Below are 16,616 nucleotides of genomic sequence, written 5' to 3' on the forward strand. Positions count from 1 at the left end.
CATCAAAACAAGTAAACGGGCATCAATAACATCAATATAAATAAATAGAATTATAGATATATATACATATCATTCATAAAATAAATAGAATAGTAAATATGTACATATATACACAAGTGCTGTGGGGCGGTGAGGCGGGTAGAGCAGAGGGAGGGAGTCGGGGCAATGGGGAGGGGAGGAGGAGCAGAGGAAAAGGGGGGCACAGTCTGGGAAAACCTCCTGGAGGAGGTGAACCCTCGGAAGGGCTTTGAAGAGGGGAAGAGAGTTAGTTTGGAGGATGTGAGCGGGGAGGGCATTCCAGGCTAGAGGAAGGACGTGGGCCTATGAGCCCCACATGGGACATGGACTGTGTCCAACCTATTAGCTTGCATCTACCTCAGCACTTAGTACACTGCCTGGCAACAGTAAACAATAAATACCGTTCAAAAATACCACTGATTGAAAATGAAGAGATGGGGACTTGGCTGCACTTCATGCTTGTCCTTATTTGGGCCAAGTCCAAACTCAAAAAATGGGCAAAGTCTCCAGGCAAGACCTGCTCCAATCAGAAGGTTCCTGGGGAGGATCAGTGAGTGGTATTTGCCTTAGGCTTATTTACTGCAGTAAATGCTTAGGAGACTATAGAAACCTTTGTCTCCTGCCCAATCTGACTAGATGGTGTGAAGTGGAATATACGGGGAAATCAATCATATTTATTAAGTGCTTATGTGTGCAGAGTAACTATACTAGGTGCTTGAGAGAGTACAAAATACAGAGTTGGCTGACAGGTTCGCTGTCCATACAGTCCAGAGGGTGAAGAGCAAGGAGAATAGTCAACAGCCAATAAGGAGCACAGAAATGGAGACCTGGAACTTTTACCACGATAGAAGAAAAACAAAATACCTCTTCCCGGTCTCGTGAAGGAGCAGCACATCTTGACCAAGTTCGAGGTATAATAATAATAATAATAATGTTGGTATTTGTTAAGCGCTTACTATGTGCCGAGCACTTTTCTAAGCGCTGGGGTAGACACAGGGGAATCAGGTTGTCCCACGTGGGGCTCACAGTCTTAATCCCCATTTTACAGATGAGGGAACTGAGGCACCGAGAAGTTAAGTGACTTGCCCAAAGTCACACAGGTGGCAAGTGGCAGAGCCGGGGTTCGAACCCATGACCTCTGACTCCAAAGCCCGTGCTCTTTCCAGTGAACCACGCTGCTTCTCGTGAAAGTATCGTGAAGGTATCGTGAAATGGCTCCAACTCTTCCTACAGCTTTCAGGGTTCTGGGTGTAAAGAATCAGAGCAACACTGGTGTCTGCTATAAGGATATTTTTTTCCCCACCAGTGGGCCAAAACCCCCCCAAGAAACACTTCTTAATGATCCTGGCTGCCTCTGATCCCAGAAAGATAATGCCAAGGGAAACTCATTTCAGATGGTTTCATTTTGATTGCAGAAGGCTGCACAGTGAGCCGGGCAGAGCCAGGTTGCAAAGTTCTTTTTCCCTTAGCCTCTGGGCTTGCATTTTGATCAGCTGAAATCAGTCTGTAGCAGCAGGTAGCAAACTGGTCTAAAAGCCGAAGCTACCGAATCTGAGGGCAGAACTCTTAGTGACTGTTCAACACAGGCTGTGACTGCCACCTGCTGCGGAAACTATCAACGGCTTGAAGGGTGTTGGAGGGAGCTCTCCATTCTATCGGCCTAGGAGCAATTGGGGGAGCAGGCAGTAGTCCACAGTACGGAGGATGCTGTGGTATTCATTCAATAGTATTTATTGAGCGTTTACTATGTGCAGAGCACTGTACTAAGCGCTTGGAATGTACAAATCGGCAACAGATACAGTCCCTGCCCATTGACGGGCTTACAGTCTAATCTGGGGAGACAGACAAAAACAATAGCAATAAATAGAATCAAGATAAATAGAATCAAGATCTCATTGTCTCTGTTGCCGAATTGTACTCTCCAAGAGCTTAGTACAGTGCTCTCCACACAATAAGCGCTCAATAAATATGACCGAATGAATGAATCTCGCAGGGGAATGGCCAGTGACTTGGTGCAGCTTGGAGTCCAGGACTTTTTTGCAGAAGAAGGGTCCAGATGAGTGGGCGAGAGGCTAAGGAAGTGGGCCTGAGGAAAGAGGATGGGAATGGGATCTGGAGACCTGAGGTGGGGTTTTTTTGGGTTTGTTTTTTGGTAAATGGTATTTGTTAAGTGCTTACTAATAATAATGTTGGTATTTGTTAAGCGCTTACTATGTGCAGAGCACTGTTCTAAGCGCTGGGGTAGATACAGGGTAATTAGGTTGTCCCACGTGAGGCTCACAGTTAATCCCCATTTTACAGATGAGGGAACTGAGGCACAGAGAAGTTAAGTGACTTGCCCACAGTCACACAGCTGACAAGTGGCAGAGGCGGCATTCGAACCCATGACCTCTGGCTCCCAAGCCCAGCCTCTTTCCACTGAGCCACGCTGCTTCTCTTGTGTGCCAGGCACTCTACTAAGCACTGGGAATGATACAAGATAATCAGGTTGGACACAATCCATGCCCCACATGGGACTCACAGTCTTAATCTCCATTTTACAGTGAGGTAACTGAGGCCCAGAGAAGTGAAGTGGCTTGCCCAAGGTTACACAACAGACAAGTGACGGAGTCTAGATTAGATTCCAGGTCCTCTGTCCCTCATGCTCATGCTGTTTCCACTTGGCCATGCCGCTTCTCAGCTCTAGAGAACTCAGTTCTAGTCTCAGCACTGTCCCTGGCCTGCTGTGTGACCTAGGGCAAGACACTTAACCTTTCTGGACCTCAGTTTCCTCAACTGTAAAATGAGGCTAAAAAATACTTTTTCTCCCTACAGTAGATTATGAATCCTGGGTGGGACAAGGATTGTGTCTCATCTGATTATGGGCCAAGTATTGTACTAAGGAATGGGTCAGATCAATGATAATACACAATACATAATTAATACTCACAATATTAGCAGTATGGTATAATAAGTAGAGCATGGGCCTGGGAGTCAAAAAGTCATGGGTTCTAATCCCAGTTATACCACTTGTCAGCTGTGTGACCTTGGGCAAGTCACTTCACTTCCTCTGTGCCAGTTACCTCATCTGTAAAATGGGGATTGAAACTGTGAGCCCCATGTAGGACAGGGACTGCATCCAACCCAATTTGCTTGTATCCACCTCAATGCTTATTACAGTGCTTGGCACATAGTAAGCACATAAATACTGCAACTATTATTATTATTGCTTTAGGCAGAAAAGATTTGGTGTGAGGGAAACCTACATATACTTGAGTCTCCTGCTGTTGAAAGGTTTAACCATGCTTCAAGGTTAAAGAAAAGCTAAAGAAAATATACTCTTCTAATATGGAGAAAATCTGAAAAACCTACCTCAACATAGACCATAATATCAAGGCAATAAATACAATTATAGTTGTAGTTGTAACATAAGAATGCTATTATTCAGTAGTCTAGCACACAAAAGATCACAAACATCTTCTGGGGTAATGATAAAGTATCATATTGTGTGTTGAAAGCTGCAGTCAAGAAGATAGCCACACAAAGAAGGGGAAAGAAGAGTAATTACATTTTCAATTTGTATTACTCCCAAATCACAAAATTAAGAGATTACTATTACAGCAAGTAGGAAGGTAATCTAAATTAATGGGTTATTAAACCCAATCACATCTTGAAGAAATTCCAAGTATATTCTAGCCCCTTACCTACAAATTATTCAACTGCAAGTTCAGTTTTAGAACACAACCACCAACGAAACCTTAGCCAAAATTATGTAATAAATTATGGACAGAGAACACATCTACAACTGTTATACTGCACTCTCCAAGTGCTCAATACAGTGTTCTACTCACAGCAAGCATTCAATAAATACATCATCAATGATATTTACTATGTGCAAATCACTGTGCTAAGCTCTTGAGAGACCATGATGTAACAGAGTTGGTTTATTCAAATTCCCTGCCCTCATTGAGTTTACAGTCTAGAGATTGATTAGGTAAGGCCTGTCTAATTTATGGCTAAACTAAACTTGCTATTTAATGAAACTGAAGAATTTGTTGTAGGGATCAAAAAATAAGAGCAGAAGAAACATACTGCTGATTTAGATCAAGTCCAACCAACCCTATATTCTGTCTCTATCAGTGGTAAGGATATAAAAGAAAAACATTGTATTATTATTATTAGTAGTAGTAATAATAATAATAATTGCATTTGTTAAGCACTTACTATGTGCCAGGCACTGTAATAAGCACTGGGGTGGATACCTCACTTTTCCTTTTCTCCCACTCTCTTCTCTATTCCCCTGACTTGCTCCCTTTGCTCTTCCCCTCTCCCAGCCCCACAGCACTTATGTACATATCTGTCATTTTATTTATTTGAATTGATGTCTCTCTCCCCTCTCCCCCCAGACTGCAAACTCACTGTGGGCAAGGAATGCCACTGTTTATTGTTATATTGTACTTTTCCAACTGCTTAGTACAGTGTTCTGCATACATTAAGCACTCAATAAATATGAATGAACAAATGAAGCAAATTGAGTTGGACACAGTCCCTGTCCCACATGGGGCTCACAGCCTCAATCCTCATCTTACAGATGAGGAAGTGAAGTGACTTGCCTAAGGTCACAAAGCAGGCAAGTGGCAGATCCGGGATTAGAGCCCATGTTCTTTTGGCTCCCAGGCCCATGCTCTATCCACTACGTGATGCTGCTTCATGAGAAGCAGCGTGGTTCAGTGGAAAGAGCATGGGCTTTAGAGTCAGAGGTCATGGGTTCGAATCCCAGCTCTGCCACTTTTCATTCAATTCATTCAATAGTATTTATTGAGCGCTTACTATGTGCAGAGCACTGTACTAAGCGCTTGGAATGAACAAGTCGGCAACAGAGACAGTCCTGCCGTTTGACGGGCTTACGGTCTAATCGGGGGAGATGGACAGACGAGAACAATGGCAATAAATAGAGTCGAGGGGAAGAACGTCTCGTAAAAACAATGGCGACTAAATAGAATCAAGGCGATGTACATCTCATTAACAAAATAAATAGGGTAATGTAAATATATGCAGTCGAGCAGACGAGTATAGTGCTGAAGGGATGGGAAGGGAGGGGGGGAGGAGCAGAGGGAGACGAGGGGAAAAGAGGGTTAAGCTGCGGAGAGGTGAAGGGGGGTGGTAGAGGGAGAAGGGGAGCTCAGTCCGGGAAGGCCTCTTGGAGGAGGTGAGTTTTAAGTAGGGTTTTGAAGAGGGGAAGAGAATCGGTTTGGCGGAGGTGAGGAGGGAGGGCGTTCCGGGACCGCGGGAGGACGTGACCCAGGGGTCGACGGCGGGATAGGTGAGACCGAGGGACGGCGAGGAGGTGGGCGGCGGAGGAGCGGAGCGTGCGGGGTGGGCGGTAGAAAGAGAGAAGGGAGGAGAGGTAGGAAGGGGCAAGGTGACGGAGAGCCTCGAAGCCTAGAGTGAGGAGTTTTTGTTTGGAGCGGAGGTTGATAGGCAACCACCGCAGGTGTTTAAGAAGGGGAGTGACAGGCCCAGATCGTTTCTGCGGGAAGATGAGCCGGGCAGCGGAGTGAAGAATAGACCGGAGCGGGGCGAGAGAGGAGGAAGGGAGGTCAGAGAGAAGGCCGACACAGTAGTCTAGCCGGGATATAACGAGAGCCCGTAGCAGTAAGGTAGCCGTTTGGGACTTGTCAGCTGTGTGACTGTGGGCAAGTCACTTAATTTCTCTGTGCCTCAATTGCCTCATCTGTAAAATGGGGATTAAGACTGTGAGCCCCACGTGGGACAGTCTGATTCCCCTGTGTCTACCACGTGGGACAACATGATTACCTTGTATCCCTCAGCGCTTAGAACAGTGCTTTGCACATACTAAGCGCTTAACAAATACCACCACCATTTATTTTTTATTTACCTCAGCACTTAGAACAGTGCTCTGCACGTAGTAAGCGCTTAACAAATACCAAGTTGTTGGTTTTTTTTAAAGACAGACTCTACATCGCAGCTAAGAAGACGGTGCCCGGTGCTTAATACAATGTGTCAGCTCTTAGTACAGTGTCTCAGCACTTAATACAGTGTCTGGCCCATAGTAAGTGCTTAACAAATACCATAAATTAAAAAAAAAATTAAGACAATGTAACAAGAAAATTAGAGGATACTTGGCTATTCTGGAATATATGAACAGCAATAATAAGGTGGCTAGGATTGTACATCAATGGTCCTCAATTGCAAGGTAGTCAACTAATTAAGTTAGTGAATATTTTAACGCATTATAAACAAATATCCAAGACTCTTGGAAAATTGGACATATATCCAAGACTGAAGAAATTGGAAACGATCTGGGCATGTCACTCCCCTTCTTAAACAACTCCAGTGGTTCCCTATCGACCTCCGCTCCAAACAGAAACTCCTCACTCTAGGCTTCAAGGCTCTCCATCACCTTGCCCCTTCCTACCTCTCCTCCCTTCTCTCTTTCTACCGCCCACCCCGCACGCTCCGCTCCTCCGCCGCCCACCTCCTCACCGTCCCTCGGTCTCGCCTATCCCGCCGTCGACCCCTGGGTCACGTCCTCCCGCGGTCCTGGAACGCCCTCCCTCCTCACCTCCGCCAAACTAATTCTCTTCCCCTCTTCAAAGCCCTACTTAAATCTCACCTCCTCCAAGAGGCCTTCCCAGACTGAGCTCCCCTTTTCCCTCTGCTCCCTCTACCCCCCCTCATCTCTCCACAGCTAAACCCTCTGCTCCTCCCCCTCTCCCATCCCATCCCCTCAGCACTGTACTCGTCCACTCAACTGTATATATCTTCATCACCCTATTTATTTTCTTTAATGAGATGTACATCACCCTGATTCTATTTATTTGCTATTGTTTTAATGAAATGTTCTTCCCCTTGACTCTATTTATTGCTATTGTTTTTTGTCTGTCTCCCCAGATTAGACTGTAAACCCGTCAATGGGCAGGGACTGTCTCTATCTGTTGCCGATTTGTACATTCCAAGTGCTTAGTACAGTGCTCTGCACATAGTAAGCGCTCAATAAATACTATTGAATGAATGAATGAAAAGAACTTTGATTTTGGTAATCATTCAATCAATGGTATTTATTGAGCACTTATTATATGCAGAGCACTCTACTAAGCGCTTGGGAGATTACAGTACAACCAAAGACCAGATTCTTTGTTGTTCAACATATTTAACCAGTAATTTATTGTCACTGTGCTTCCCCTTTATTTATGGTATTTGTTAAGCACTTACTATGTGCAAAGCACTGTTCTAAGCACTGGAGGGATACAAGGTGATCAGGTTGTCCCACGTGGGGCTCACAGTCTTAATCCCATTTGACAGATGAGGTAACTGAGGCCCAGAGAAATGAAGTGACTTGCCCAAAGTCACCCAGCTGACAGGCGGCAGAGCTGGGATTAGAACCCATGACCTCTGCCTCCCAAGCCCGGACTCTTTCCCCTGAGCCATGCTGCTTCTCAGATAACTGGAGAGGCTCCAGAGAAGAATGAGACAGTACAACAAAGCCACCAGGGTTGGAGACAGGTTAGAGAAGCAGAGTTACCTAAAGGATAGAGTACACAGGCCTGGGACTCAGAAGGATATGGAGTCTAATCCTGGCTCCGCCACTTGCCTGCTGTATGACCTTGAGCATGTCACTATACTTCTCTGGGCCTCAGTTACCTCATATGTAAAATGGGGTTTGAGATGGTGAGCCCCACAAGGGACTGGGACTGTGTCCATCCCGATTTGCTTGTAACCACCCCATCGCTTAGTACAGTGCCTGGCACATAGTAAGTGCTTAACAAATATCACAATTATTATTATCATTGCCTGCCTATAAGGAGTTAATCTAATGGAGATAGTTCCTGGCAGCACTGACTCTTCTTAGATTATAAACTCCTTGAGGGTAGGGATTGTCTTTAACCTCCTGTACCCTCTGAAGCCCTTCATACAGTGCTCTGCACATAGTAGATGCTCCATACTGACAGCATTGATTGACTCAGACCCAAGGAAAGGTGCTCCCCGAATAGGCCTACTCAAGCTCTAGGCAAAAATCATGCATTTTGATAAAATGGAGAGAAGTAGTGTGGCTTGGTGGAAAGAGCACAGGCATGGGAATCAGAGAACCTGGGTTCTAATCCTGGCTCTGTGACTTACCTGCTTACCTTATTTTTGAGTCCTTGAGCAAGTCACTTAACATCTGTGTGCCTCAGTTACCTCTTCTGTAAAATGGGGATTAAATCTTCCTCCCTCCAACTTAGACTGTGGGCCCTATGTGGGGCCTTATTATCTTGTATCTACCCCAGTGCTTAGTACAGTGCTTGGCACCTAGTAAGTAGCTAAACAATAATGATAATAAGGATGATAGTATTTGTTCAGCGCTTACTATGGGCCAAACACTGTCTAAACACTAAGGTCGATACAAGGTAATCACGTTGTCCCACGTGGGGCTCACAGTCTTAATCCCCATTTTACAGATGAGGGAACTGAGGCACAGAGAAGTTAAGTGACTTGCCCGAGGTCACACAGCAGACAAGTGGCGGAGCTGGGATTAGAACCCATGTCCTCTGACTCCCAAGCCCATGTTCTTTCCACTAAACCACACTACTTCTCAAATACTATTATTATAGTTGTAATAATAATACATAGAAATAATGAAAGTAACCATCATATGCACTCATGTATGACCCCTGTAAAGCAAAAGCATACAATGTATGTTTGGGAGCCCAAACAAACAGGAATAACCTATAGGCCCTCCAAATTTATTTTTACCCCTTCACATAACTGGCAAAAGAAGGCACCAAATTCTGCAATTCTCTTAGGCACACATGATTAAATGAGGATGCAATACTAGCAGACTTGAAACTTGGCCAGAGTCAAAACGTTAAGTCTGGCTCAATGTTCCCTATTGAAACTGGCAGATGGGTTTGGATTTTGTTGGCCAGCAGAGAGAAAGCAAAAATATGTCTTTTCTACATTAATAGTGACTTCCTGAGTCAGGAACAATTTACTTTGAAATTCCCTAGTATTTCTGTTACTGTGAAAGATAAAACCAGGTGCTTATACAGGTGACTTTGCAAAGCTGAAATTGAACATTTGTTTTAATTTTAAAAGCAGATGACAACTGAATACACCTCTTCAAACAGTGCTTCTAGACTCTGAGCTCGTTGTGGGCAGGACTGTCTGTTGTTATATTGGACTCTCCCAAGTGCTTAGTAAAGTGCTTTGCACACAATAAATGCTCAATCAATACGATTGATTGAATGAATGCTGACAAACAGCACTTAGGATGCATAAAAATGGAAACTTCTGATCATCATTAGCTTTAAAAGACCCAATCACCCCCCTCTACCTCGCCTCACTAATCTACTACAGCCCAGCCTGCACACTCTGCTCATTCATTCAATAGTATTAGTACTATGTGCTGAGCACTGCACTAAGCACTTGTCTAGGGCCAGCTTACTCACTGTGCCCTGATCTTGTCTATCTTGCCACTGACCCCTTTCCTGACCCCTTACCAACATCCTCCCCCTAGCCTGAAACTCTTCTCCCCTCCATGTTAGCCAGCCCACCACTCACTCCACCTTCAAAGCATTATTAAGGGTCACATCTTCTCCAAGGTGTGATTAAGTCCTCTTTTCCCAGCCTTGCTCTCCTGTCTGCATTGTCAATGCACTTGGATCTGTGACCTATAGACACTTGATATTCACCATCCTGCAACCCTCAACCCCACAGCACCTCTGTATATATCTTTAAATTGTATAAATTACTTATTCATTCATATCATCTGTCTCCCTTTCCAGACTGTAAGATCATTATGGGTAGGGAACGTGTCTGCTAATTCTGTTGTATTGTACTCTCACAAGCACTTAATACACTGCTCTGCACACAGTAAGCACTCAAATACAATTAAGTGATTGACTGATGATGTTTAAATGGAGAGCACTATGGCCTAGTGTGGGAGTCACACAACCTCGGTCCTATCCCAGCTCTGCCACTTGCCTACTATTTGACCTTGGGCAAATCACTTCACTTCTCTGGGCCTCAGTTTCCTCATCTGTAAAATGGGGATTCAAAACCTGTTCTCCCTCTTACTTAGATTGTGAGCCCCATGTAAGACAGGGACTGTGTCCAACCTGATTAATTTGTACCTATTCCAGTGCTTAGAACAGTGCTTGACACATAGTGAGCACTTAAATGCCACATTAATAAAAAATCTCTTCCATAGAGCCTGTCAAAATAGGGATTGGCGTATCCCCTGATCCAGGTGTCTACTGTCAGTGTATCAATTTCTCCAGCTAGTCCAAGCAGCCAGTTTTGAGGATTGAGGCCTAGAAAAGAGGAAACCAATTGTAAAATGGGGAAGGAGAAAAGAGGAACGCAGAATAGGATGATGTTTCAACCAAGTAGAGAAGCAGCTTAGATGAGTAAAGAAGATGTAAAGATACAGACCTTCTGAATTTGTTTGCCTTTCTTGGATTAGGGGATTATTTTATTGCAGCAACTGCTTTGCAAAAAATGGGTTATTTTGTGATTGTAAGTTGGAGAGAAACCCTAGAGGCCACCTGTCTCTTCATAGAAAAAGAAGCAAAGATTATAGAGAGATGAGGTACACTGAAGCATCTTCAGTGTTGGGTTTTCTCTTTTTCCTCTCCGCCTTTGGTCTTTCACAATTAACCTTGTCAAAAATAGAACCGGGCTGTTTGCAACCTCCTCTTGCACAGAATCTCCACTCACCAGTGCACTTCAAAACACATGCCGATTTTCCAGCAAACAATTGCTCGATCCTAACATCCAAAATGAGATTATCCCCGACTAGACTATAAGATCCTTCAATCAATCAATCAGTGATATTTACTGAGCAATGGTTCTGTGCAGAGCACTGTACTAAATTCTGGGGAGGGCACAATACCATAGATCCCTGCCCATGAGGAATTTACAGTTTAGAGGGGGAGACATTCAAATAAATACAGATAGGGGAAATGCTCCTCCCCCTCTCCCTTCCCATCCCCTCCCCTCATCACTGTGCTCGGCTGCTCAACTGTATATATTTTCATTACCCTATTTATTTTGTTAATGAGATGTACATCACCTTGATTCTATTTATTTGCTATTGTTTTAATGAGATGTTCATCCCCTTGATTCGATTTATTGCTATTGTTTTTGTCTGTCTCCCGTGATTAGACTGTAAGCCCATCAAAGGGCAGGGACTGTCTGTATCTGTTACCGATTTGTACATTCCAAGCGCTTAGTACAGTGCTCTGCACATAGTAAGCACTCAATAAATACTACTGAATGAATGAATGAAATGGCAGAGTATAAGGATTACCTTCCCAGGTGCTGAGTACAGTGCTCTGCACACAGTAAGCGCTTCATAAATACGACAATGAATATTCACATAAGCACTCTGGGGTCGGAGTTGGAGTGAATATCAAGGGTTTTGAAGGGAACAGATCCACATGAAAAGATAGTTGAGAAGGGAAAGGGAGTCAGGGAAATGAAGGCTTGGCTGGGAAAGGCCTCTTGGAAGGATGGCTTTGTAGGTGGGGAGAGTAGTGGTCTGCCTGAAGGTAGGGATCATATCTACCAAGTCTTTTGTAAATATTGTCCTCTCCCATGTGCTTAGTACAGTGCAGTGTACTCAGTACATACCACTGATTGACTGACTGATTGGCTCAGTCAACACTGGCAACGAACACCAATTCCTTGGCCCACCATCCTTTATCCTCTGACTTACCCACACTCTTCCTGCCCAGAATTAGGCAGAGCTGCTTTGGTTACCAGCAGTTACCTCTGATTCATTACTTACCTAGGCACTACCCATACCTGACTCACATCAGCACAAGTGTGTTTATCAATCATATTTATTGAGCACTTGTGTGTAGAGGCCAGTACCAAGCACTTGGGAGAAAATGACAGAGTTGGTAGACACAATCCCTGCCCACCGCGAGCTTACAATCTAGAAGGGGAGGCAGGTATTAATAAATCAATTACAGAGATGTAGATAAGTGCTGTGGGGCTGAGAGAGGGGTGAATAAAAAGAGGAAATCCAAGTATCAGGATGATGCAAAAGGGAGCGAGAGAAGGGGAAATGAGGGCCTAGTCAGGGAAGGCCTCTTGGAGAAGATGTGGCTTGAATAAGGCTTTGAAGGTGGGGAGAGTGATTATCTCTCGAAAATGAAGAAGGGAGTTTCAGGCTAGAGGCAGGATGTGAATGAGAGGCTGGTGGCGAGAGAGACGAAACTGAGGTGCAGTGAGTAGGCTGGCATTAGAGGAATGAAGTGTGCAGGCTGGGTTATAGTAGGAAATACAGGAGGTAAGGTAGAAGGGGGCAAGGTGACTGAGTGAGAAGCAGCGTGGCTCAGTGGAAAGACCACAGGCTTGGGTGTCAGAGGACATGGGTTCAAATCCTGGCTCTGCTGCTTTTCAGCCATGTGACTTTGGGCAAGTCACTTAACTTCTCTGTGCCTCAGTTCCACTTCTCTGTGCCTCAGTTCCCTCATCTGTAAAATAGGGATTAAGACTGTGAGCTCCACGTGGGACAACCTGATCACCTTGTATCCTCCCCAGCGCTTAGAACAGTGCTTTGCACATAGTAAGCACTTAACAAATGCCATTATTATTATTAAAGCCGATAGTAAGGAGTTTCTCTTTGATGTGGAGGTGGATGGGCAACCATGGAGGTTCTTGAGGAATGGGGCAACATGGACTGAACATTTCTGTAGAAAAATGTTCCAGAGAGATGTCTGGGAACCAGGTCCAGGCACCCTCAAGGTGCCCAGAAGCCTGAGGGGAGAGTCTGTCTGCCCCGCCGATTGGAAGTGCAGAGAGACGGGAAGGGAGGTAAAGAGGGATTCAACTTCTGTTGAATACCTATATAAACATATATGTATATGTTCGTATGTGTTATGTGAACTGATGGGCAGTATACCAGGAAGCAATACCTAGAGTACCACAGCCTCACAGAAACAGATCCAGCAGAACTCGGAACACCAGGCTTCGAACTTTGCAGAGGAAAGTTGCCCCGTAAAGCCAGAGTATAAGTATGAGCAAAAGAGGAGCAGCGTAGTGCAGTAATAATAACTGTGGTGTTACTATGTGTCAAGTACTGTTCTAAGCACCAGGGAATGCTGTGGGGTCGAGGGCAGGGTAAATATCAAATGCTTAAAGAGTACAGATCCAGGTGCATAGGCGATGCAGGAGAAGGGAGGACAGGAAATGAGGGCTTAGGCAGGGAAGGCCTTTTGGGGTGATGTGATTTTAATAAGTCTTTGAAGGTGGGAAGAGTGGTGGTATGTCAAATATGAAGGGGGAGGGAGTTCCAGGCCAGAGGGAGGACATGGGCAAGAGGTCAAAGTTAAATAGATGAGATTGAGGTATAATGAGTAAGTGGCATTGGAGAAGTGATGTCCACGGGTTGGGTAGTGGTAGGAAATCAGGGAGGTTAGGTAGGAGTGGGCAAATTGATAGACTGATTTAAAGCTGACAGTAAGGAGTCTTTGTTTGATGCTGAGCCACTGGAGGTTCTTGAGGAATGGAGAGGGGTGGATTGAACAGTCTTTTATAAAAGTAACGCTGGCAGCAGAGTGAAGTAAGGACTGGAGTGGGGAAGAGTTAAATTAAGTTAAAACTTCTCTAGACCTCAGTTTTCTCATCTCCAAAATGGAGATACCAGTTCTCCCTCCCTCTTAGACTGTCAGCCCCACGTGGAACAAGGATTGTGTCCAATCTGACAGTATCATATCTACTCCTGTCCTTAGCACAGTACTTGGCATATGGTAAGGGTTTAAAAAAGTGTTACTATTATTATTATTGTTAGGTTTATTATTATAAACAACAATAAGATCAGGAAAAGTCTTAGCACCATTTAAAATATTAACTGAACAGGCCCTAAGCATTTATCCAACTAGACAGAGACAGTTGCAGACAGACACACATATGGTTATATTGTACTCTCTCAAGTGCTTAGTGCAGTGCACACAGTAAGCACTCAATAAATATGATTGATTGACTTGACTGACCAGGTTTCTCCACCCTGGAACCTCACCTCTCCACAAGAGCAAGAAAAAAGGCAGTCTCTTGGTGGGGGGGAGGGGTTCACAGATATCCAGGTACCAGCAGCTCACCCTACGAGCACCCTAAAAGTCCCATAAAGAACACCCATTCTTAATAGCGACCCAAAAAAGGAGACCCTCTCTACCCCCTGTCCCCAAGAGATCAATTCATTCAATAGTATTTATTGAGTGCTTACTATGTGCAGAGCACTGTCCTAAGCACTTGGAATGTACAATGAAGCAACATGGCTCATTATGCTGCTCATTGTGAAGCAGCAGGCTCAGTGGAAAGAGCAGGGGCTTAAGAGTCAGAGGTCATGGTTCTAATCCCGGCTCCGCCACCTGTCAGCTGTGTGACTTTGGGCAAGTCAACTTCTCGGTGCCTCAGTTACCTCATCTGTAAAATGGGGATTAAGACTGTGAGCCTCATGTGGGACAACCTGATTACCCTGTATCTACCCCAGCGCCTTAGAACAGTGCTCGGCACAGAGTAAGCGCTTAACAAATACCAACATTATTACAATTCGGCAACAGACAGAGACAATCCCTGCCCAATACCAGGCTCACAGTCTAAACGGTACAGATCAATGAAGCAGTGGCATTTATTGAACACTTACTGTGTGCAGAGGATTGTACTAAGTGCTAGGGAGAGTATATTTCAACAGATTTGGTAGACACATTCCCTGCTCACAGCGAGCTTACAGTCCAGAGACGTTAAAGAACGGGCACAAACCAGGCTCACTGTGCATCCAGAAGTTGCCATGGGTCACCTATTTGGAGGTCTCGGGATGCAGTACAGCCTTCCCTCTGTGCTCCAGGGTGGTGGGCTATCTTGAGAGAGGCTAAAAGGTCATGCTGCGCTTGGTGACAGCATTTCCTGAAAGAGGAATTTCCCCCCACCCCCCCTTACTAGGCCCCTAAACCCAACAAGTTCACAGTGCAAATACAGTTCAGTTTCAGGCGTTTTATTAAGTGGGCTGTACTGCAACTGGTTTCTAAATTGCGAAACAACAGAAGTGTAACAACAATAATCTAGCCAGTTAGACTGCCAAAGGGATTTCCTTTATCTTCAAAAAAAAGGAAAAAAAAGACTGACGAAACACATTGGAGGGTTAAATAAATTAAAAAAACCTCCCTCCTGCAAAAAAAAAATCTATTAAAATACATGCTTACAGTTTTCTCCTGTGCAATTACGTACCAAGAGGAAAAATGCAACTTTGATCTCTGAACAACTGCATGGTTCGGTCCTTGGCTCTTCCCAAAATAATACTGACAACAGAAGTAAAGAAAAGTGATTGACTGACCAATCGACGCTCTGAGGAGATTCAAAATGAACAAAACAGAGTTTACAGTTTTCCCTTTCAGCACAGCAATGACATAATGCGGTAACTCAAAACATCGGTAATAATGTTAATATATAAAATATTAGTTTAAAAACTATGTCCAATGACCTTATTAACAGCAATGGGGTATGGACGCTCAATCTATAACACACACACACACGGCACATCCGAGGACAGGGTTGGAGGATACTAGACGGCTCACTGCATGTTTTCTAATGGCAAGGAAATATCGCAGCTTCAAAATAAGCTGCAAAATACTCATCTCCCTCTCTCTTTCACATGAAAGTGTGTAAAAAGCAAATCAGCAAATAAACTCTAAAATAGATTATTTATTCCAAAATCCTCTCTCTGTTTTGTACATTGAGTTTACATCTTCTATCCATTTCCTGCTCTCTGCGTGGAGTTCCTTTCAAGAAGAAAAGTCAAAGTTGCTTGTTACGGCCAAGCTGAAGCCGACTGAGGTGGGGGCGGCACTTCTTCCCAGATGGAAGCTCTTAGGTCCCGCCCGGGGTGCTCCTCCTTGCCTTCCAAGATCCTTCCCCTTCCTGGCGCTCAGATATCAATCCCTTTGACGAGCGACGTCTCCAGAGTGATGTTGAATTCCTGTAAGGTCTGCAGCACTCTGATCAAGGAATTGACAAGGGTGTGGTCCTTAATCAATGCCACGTCCTCATACATCTGTGCCGTGATGGGGCAGTCCGCCAGCAAAGCGATCCAGTGGTGGAGGAGGTGGTCTCTGGAGCCAGCCAAGAAGCGGGGTGGAGGAGGAAGAAAGGAAAGGGGAGAAAAGCGTGTGGATGAGAGGCCGGGCCTTTCTGGTTCCCCTACCTCGGGACGATTCCTTGAGCCTAGCTACCATGGTGGGGCATGGTCTTTCTCCTCAGGCTTCCCTCCTTCTGCAACCCAGCCTGCACACTTCGCTCCTTTAATGCCGACCCTCTCACTGTACCTCCATCTCGTCTACCTCATCACTGACCTCTTGCTCACGTTCCGCCTCTGGCCTGGAATGCCCCCATCCCCACCTTCAAAGTCTTATTCAAGGCACATGTCCTCCAAGAGGCCTTCCTTGACCAAGCCCTCCTTTTCTCTTCTCCCCTTCCCTTCTGCATCACCCTGAGTTGATTCCTCTATTCATCCCCCCTCCCAGCCCCAGAACTGGGTCCTGGAACTTGGGTCTGAGGAGGGCTCCTGTGGGGAGAAAATGAGCTGGATTAGGTCGCTCTAGTCTCGTGGCCTA

General features: G+C 45.0%; 1 protein-coding gene across 4 annotated transcripts in view; it reads right to left on the minus strand.

Annotated features, from left to right (window-relative positions):
* Positions 1-14,985: 14,985 nt before the first annotated feature.
* The window catches only part of DENND5A (DENN domain containing 5A), a 111,193-nt gene continuing 109,562 nt past the window's right edge, over positions 14,986-16,616 (minus strand). For all 4 annotated transcript variants that reach the window (XM_029060536.1, XM_029060534.1, XM_029060535.1 and 1 more), the window contains one exon: positions 14,986-16,115. In XM_029060536.1, the coding sequence (XP_028916369.1) occupies positions 15,932-16,115 (184 nt within the window). In that variant the 3' untranslated portion in view covers positions 14,986-15,931. The remainder of the gene's footprint in view (positions 16,116-16,616) is intronic.

Source organism: Ornithorhynchus anatinus, chromosome 3 (assembly GCF_004115215.2).
Source record: "Ornithorhynchus anatinus isolate Pmale09 chromosome 3, mOrnAna1.pri.v4, whole genome shotgun sequence".
Taxonomy (NCBI): Eukaryota; Metazoa; Chordata; class Mammalia; order Monotremata; family Ornithorhynchidae; genus Ornithorhynchus; species Ornithorhynchus anatinus.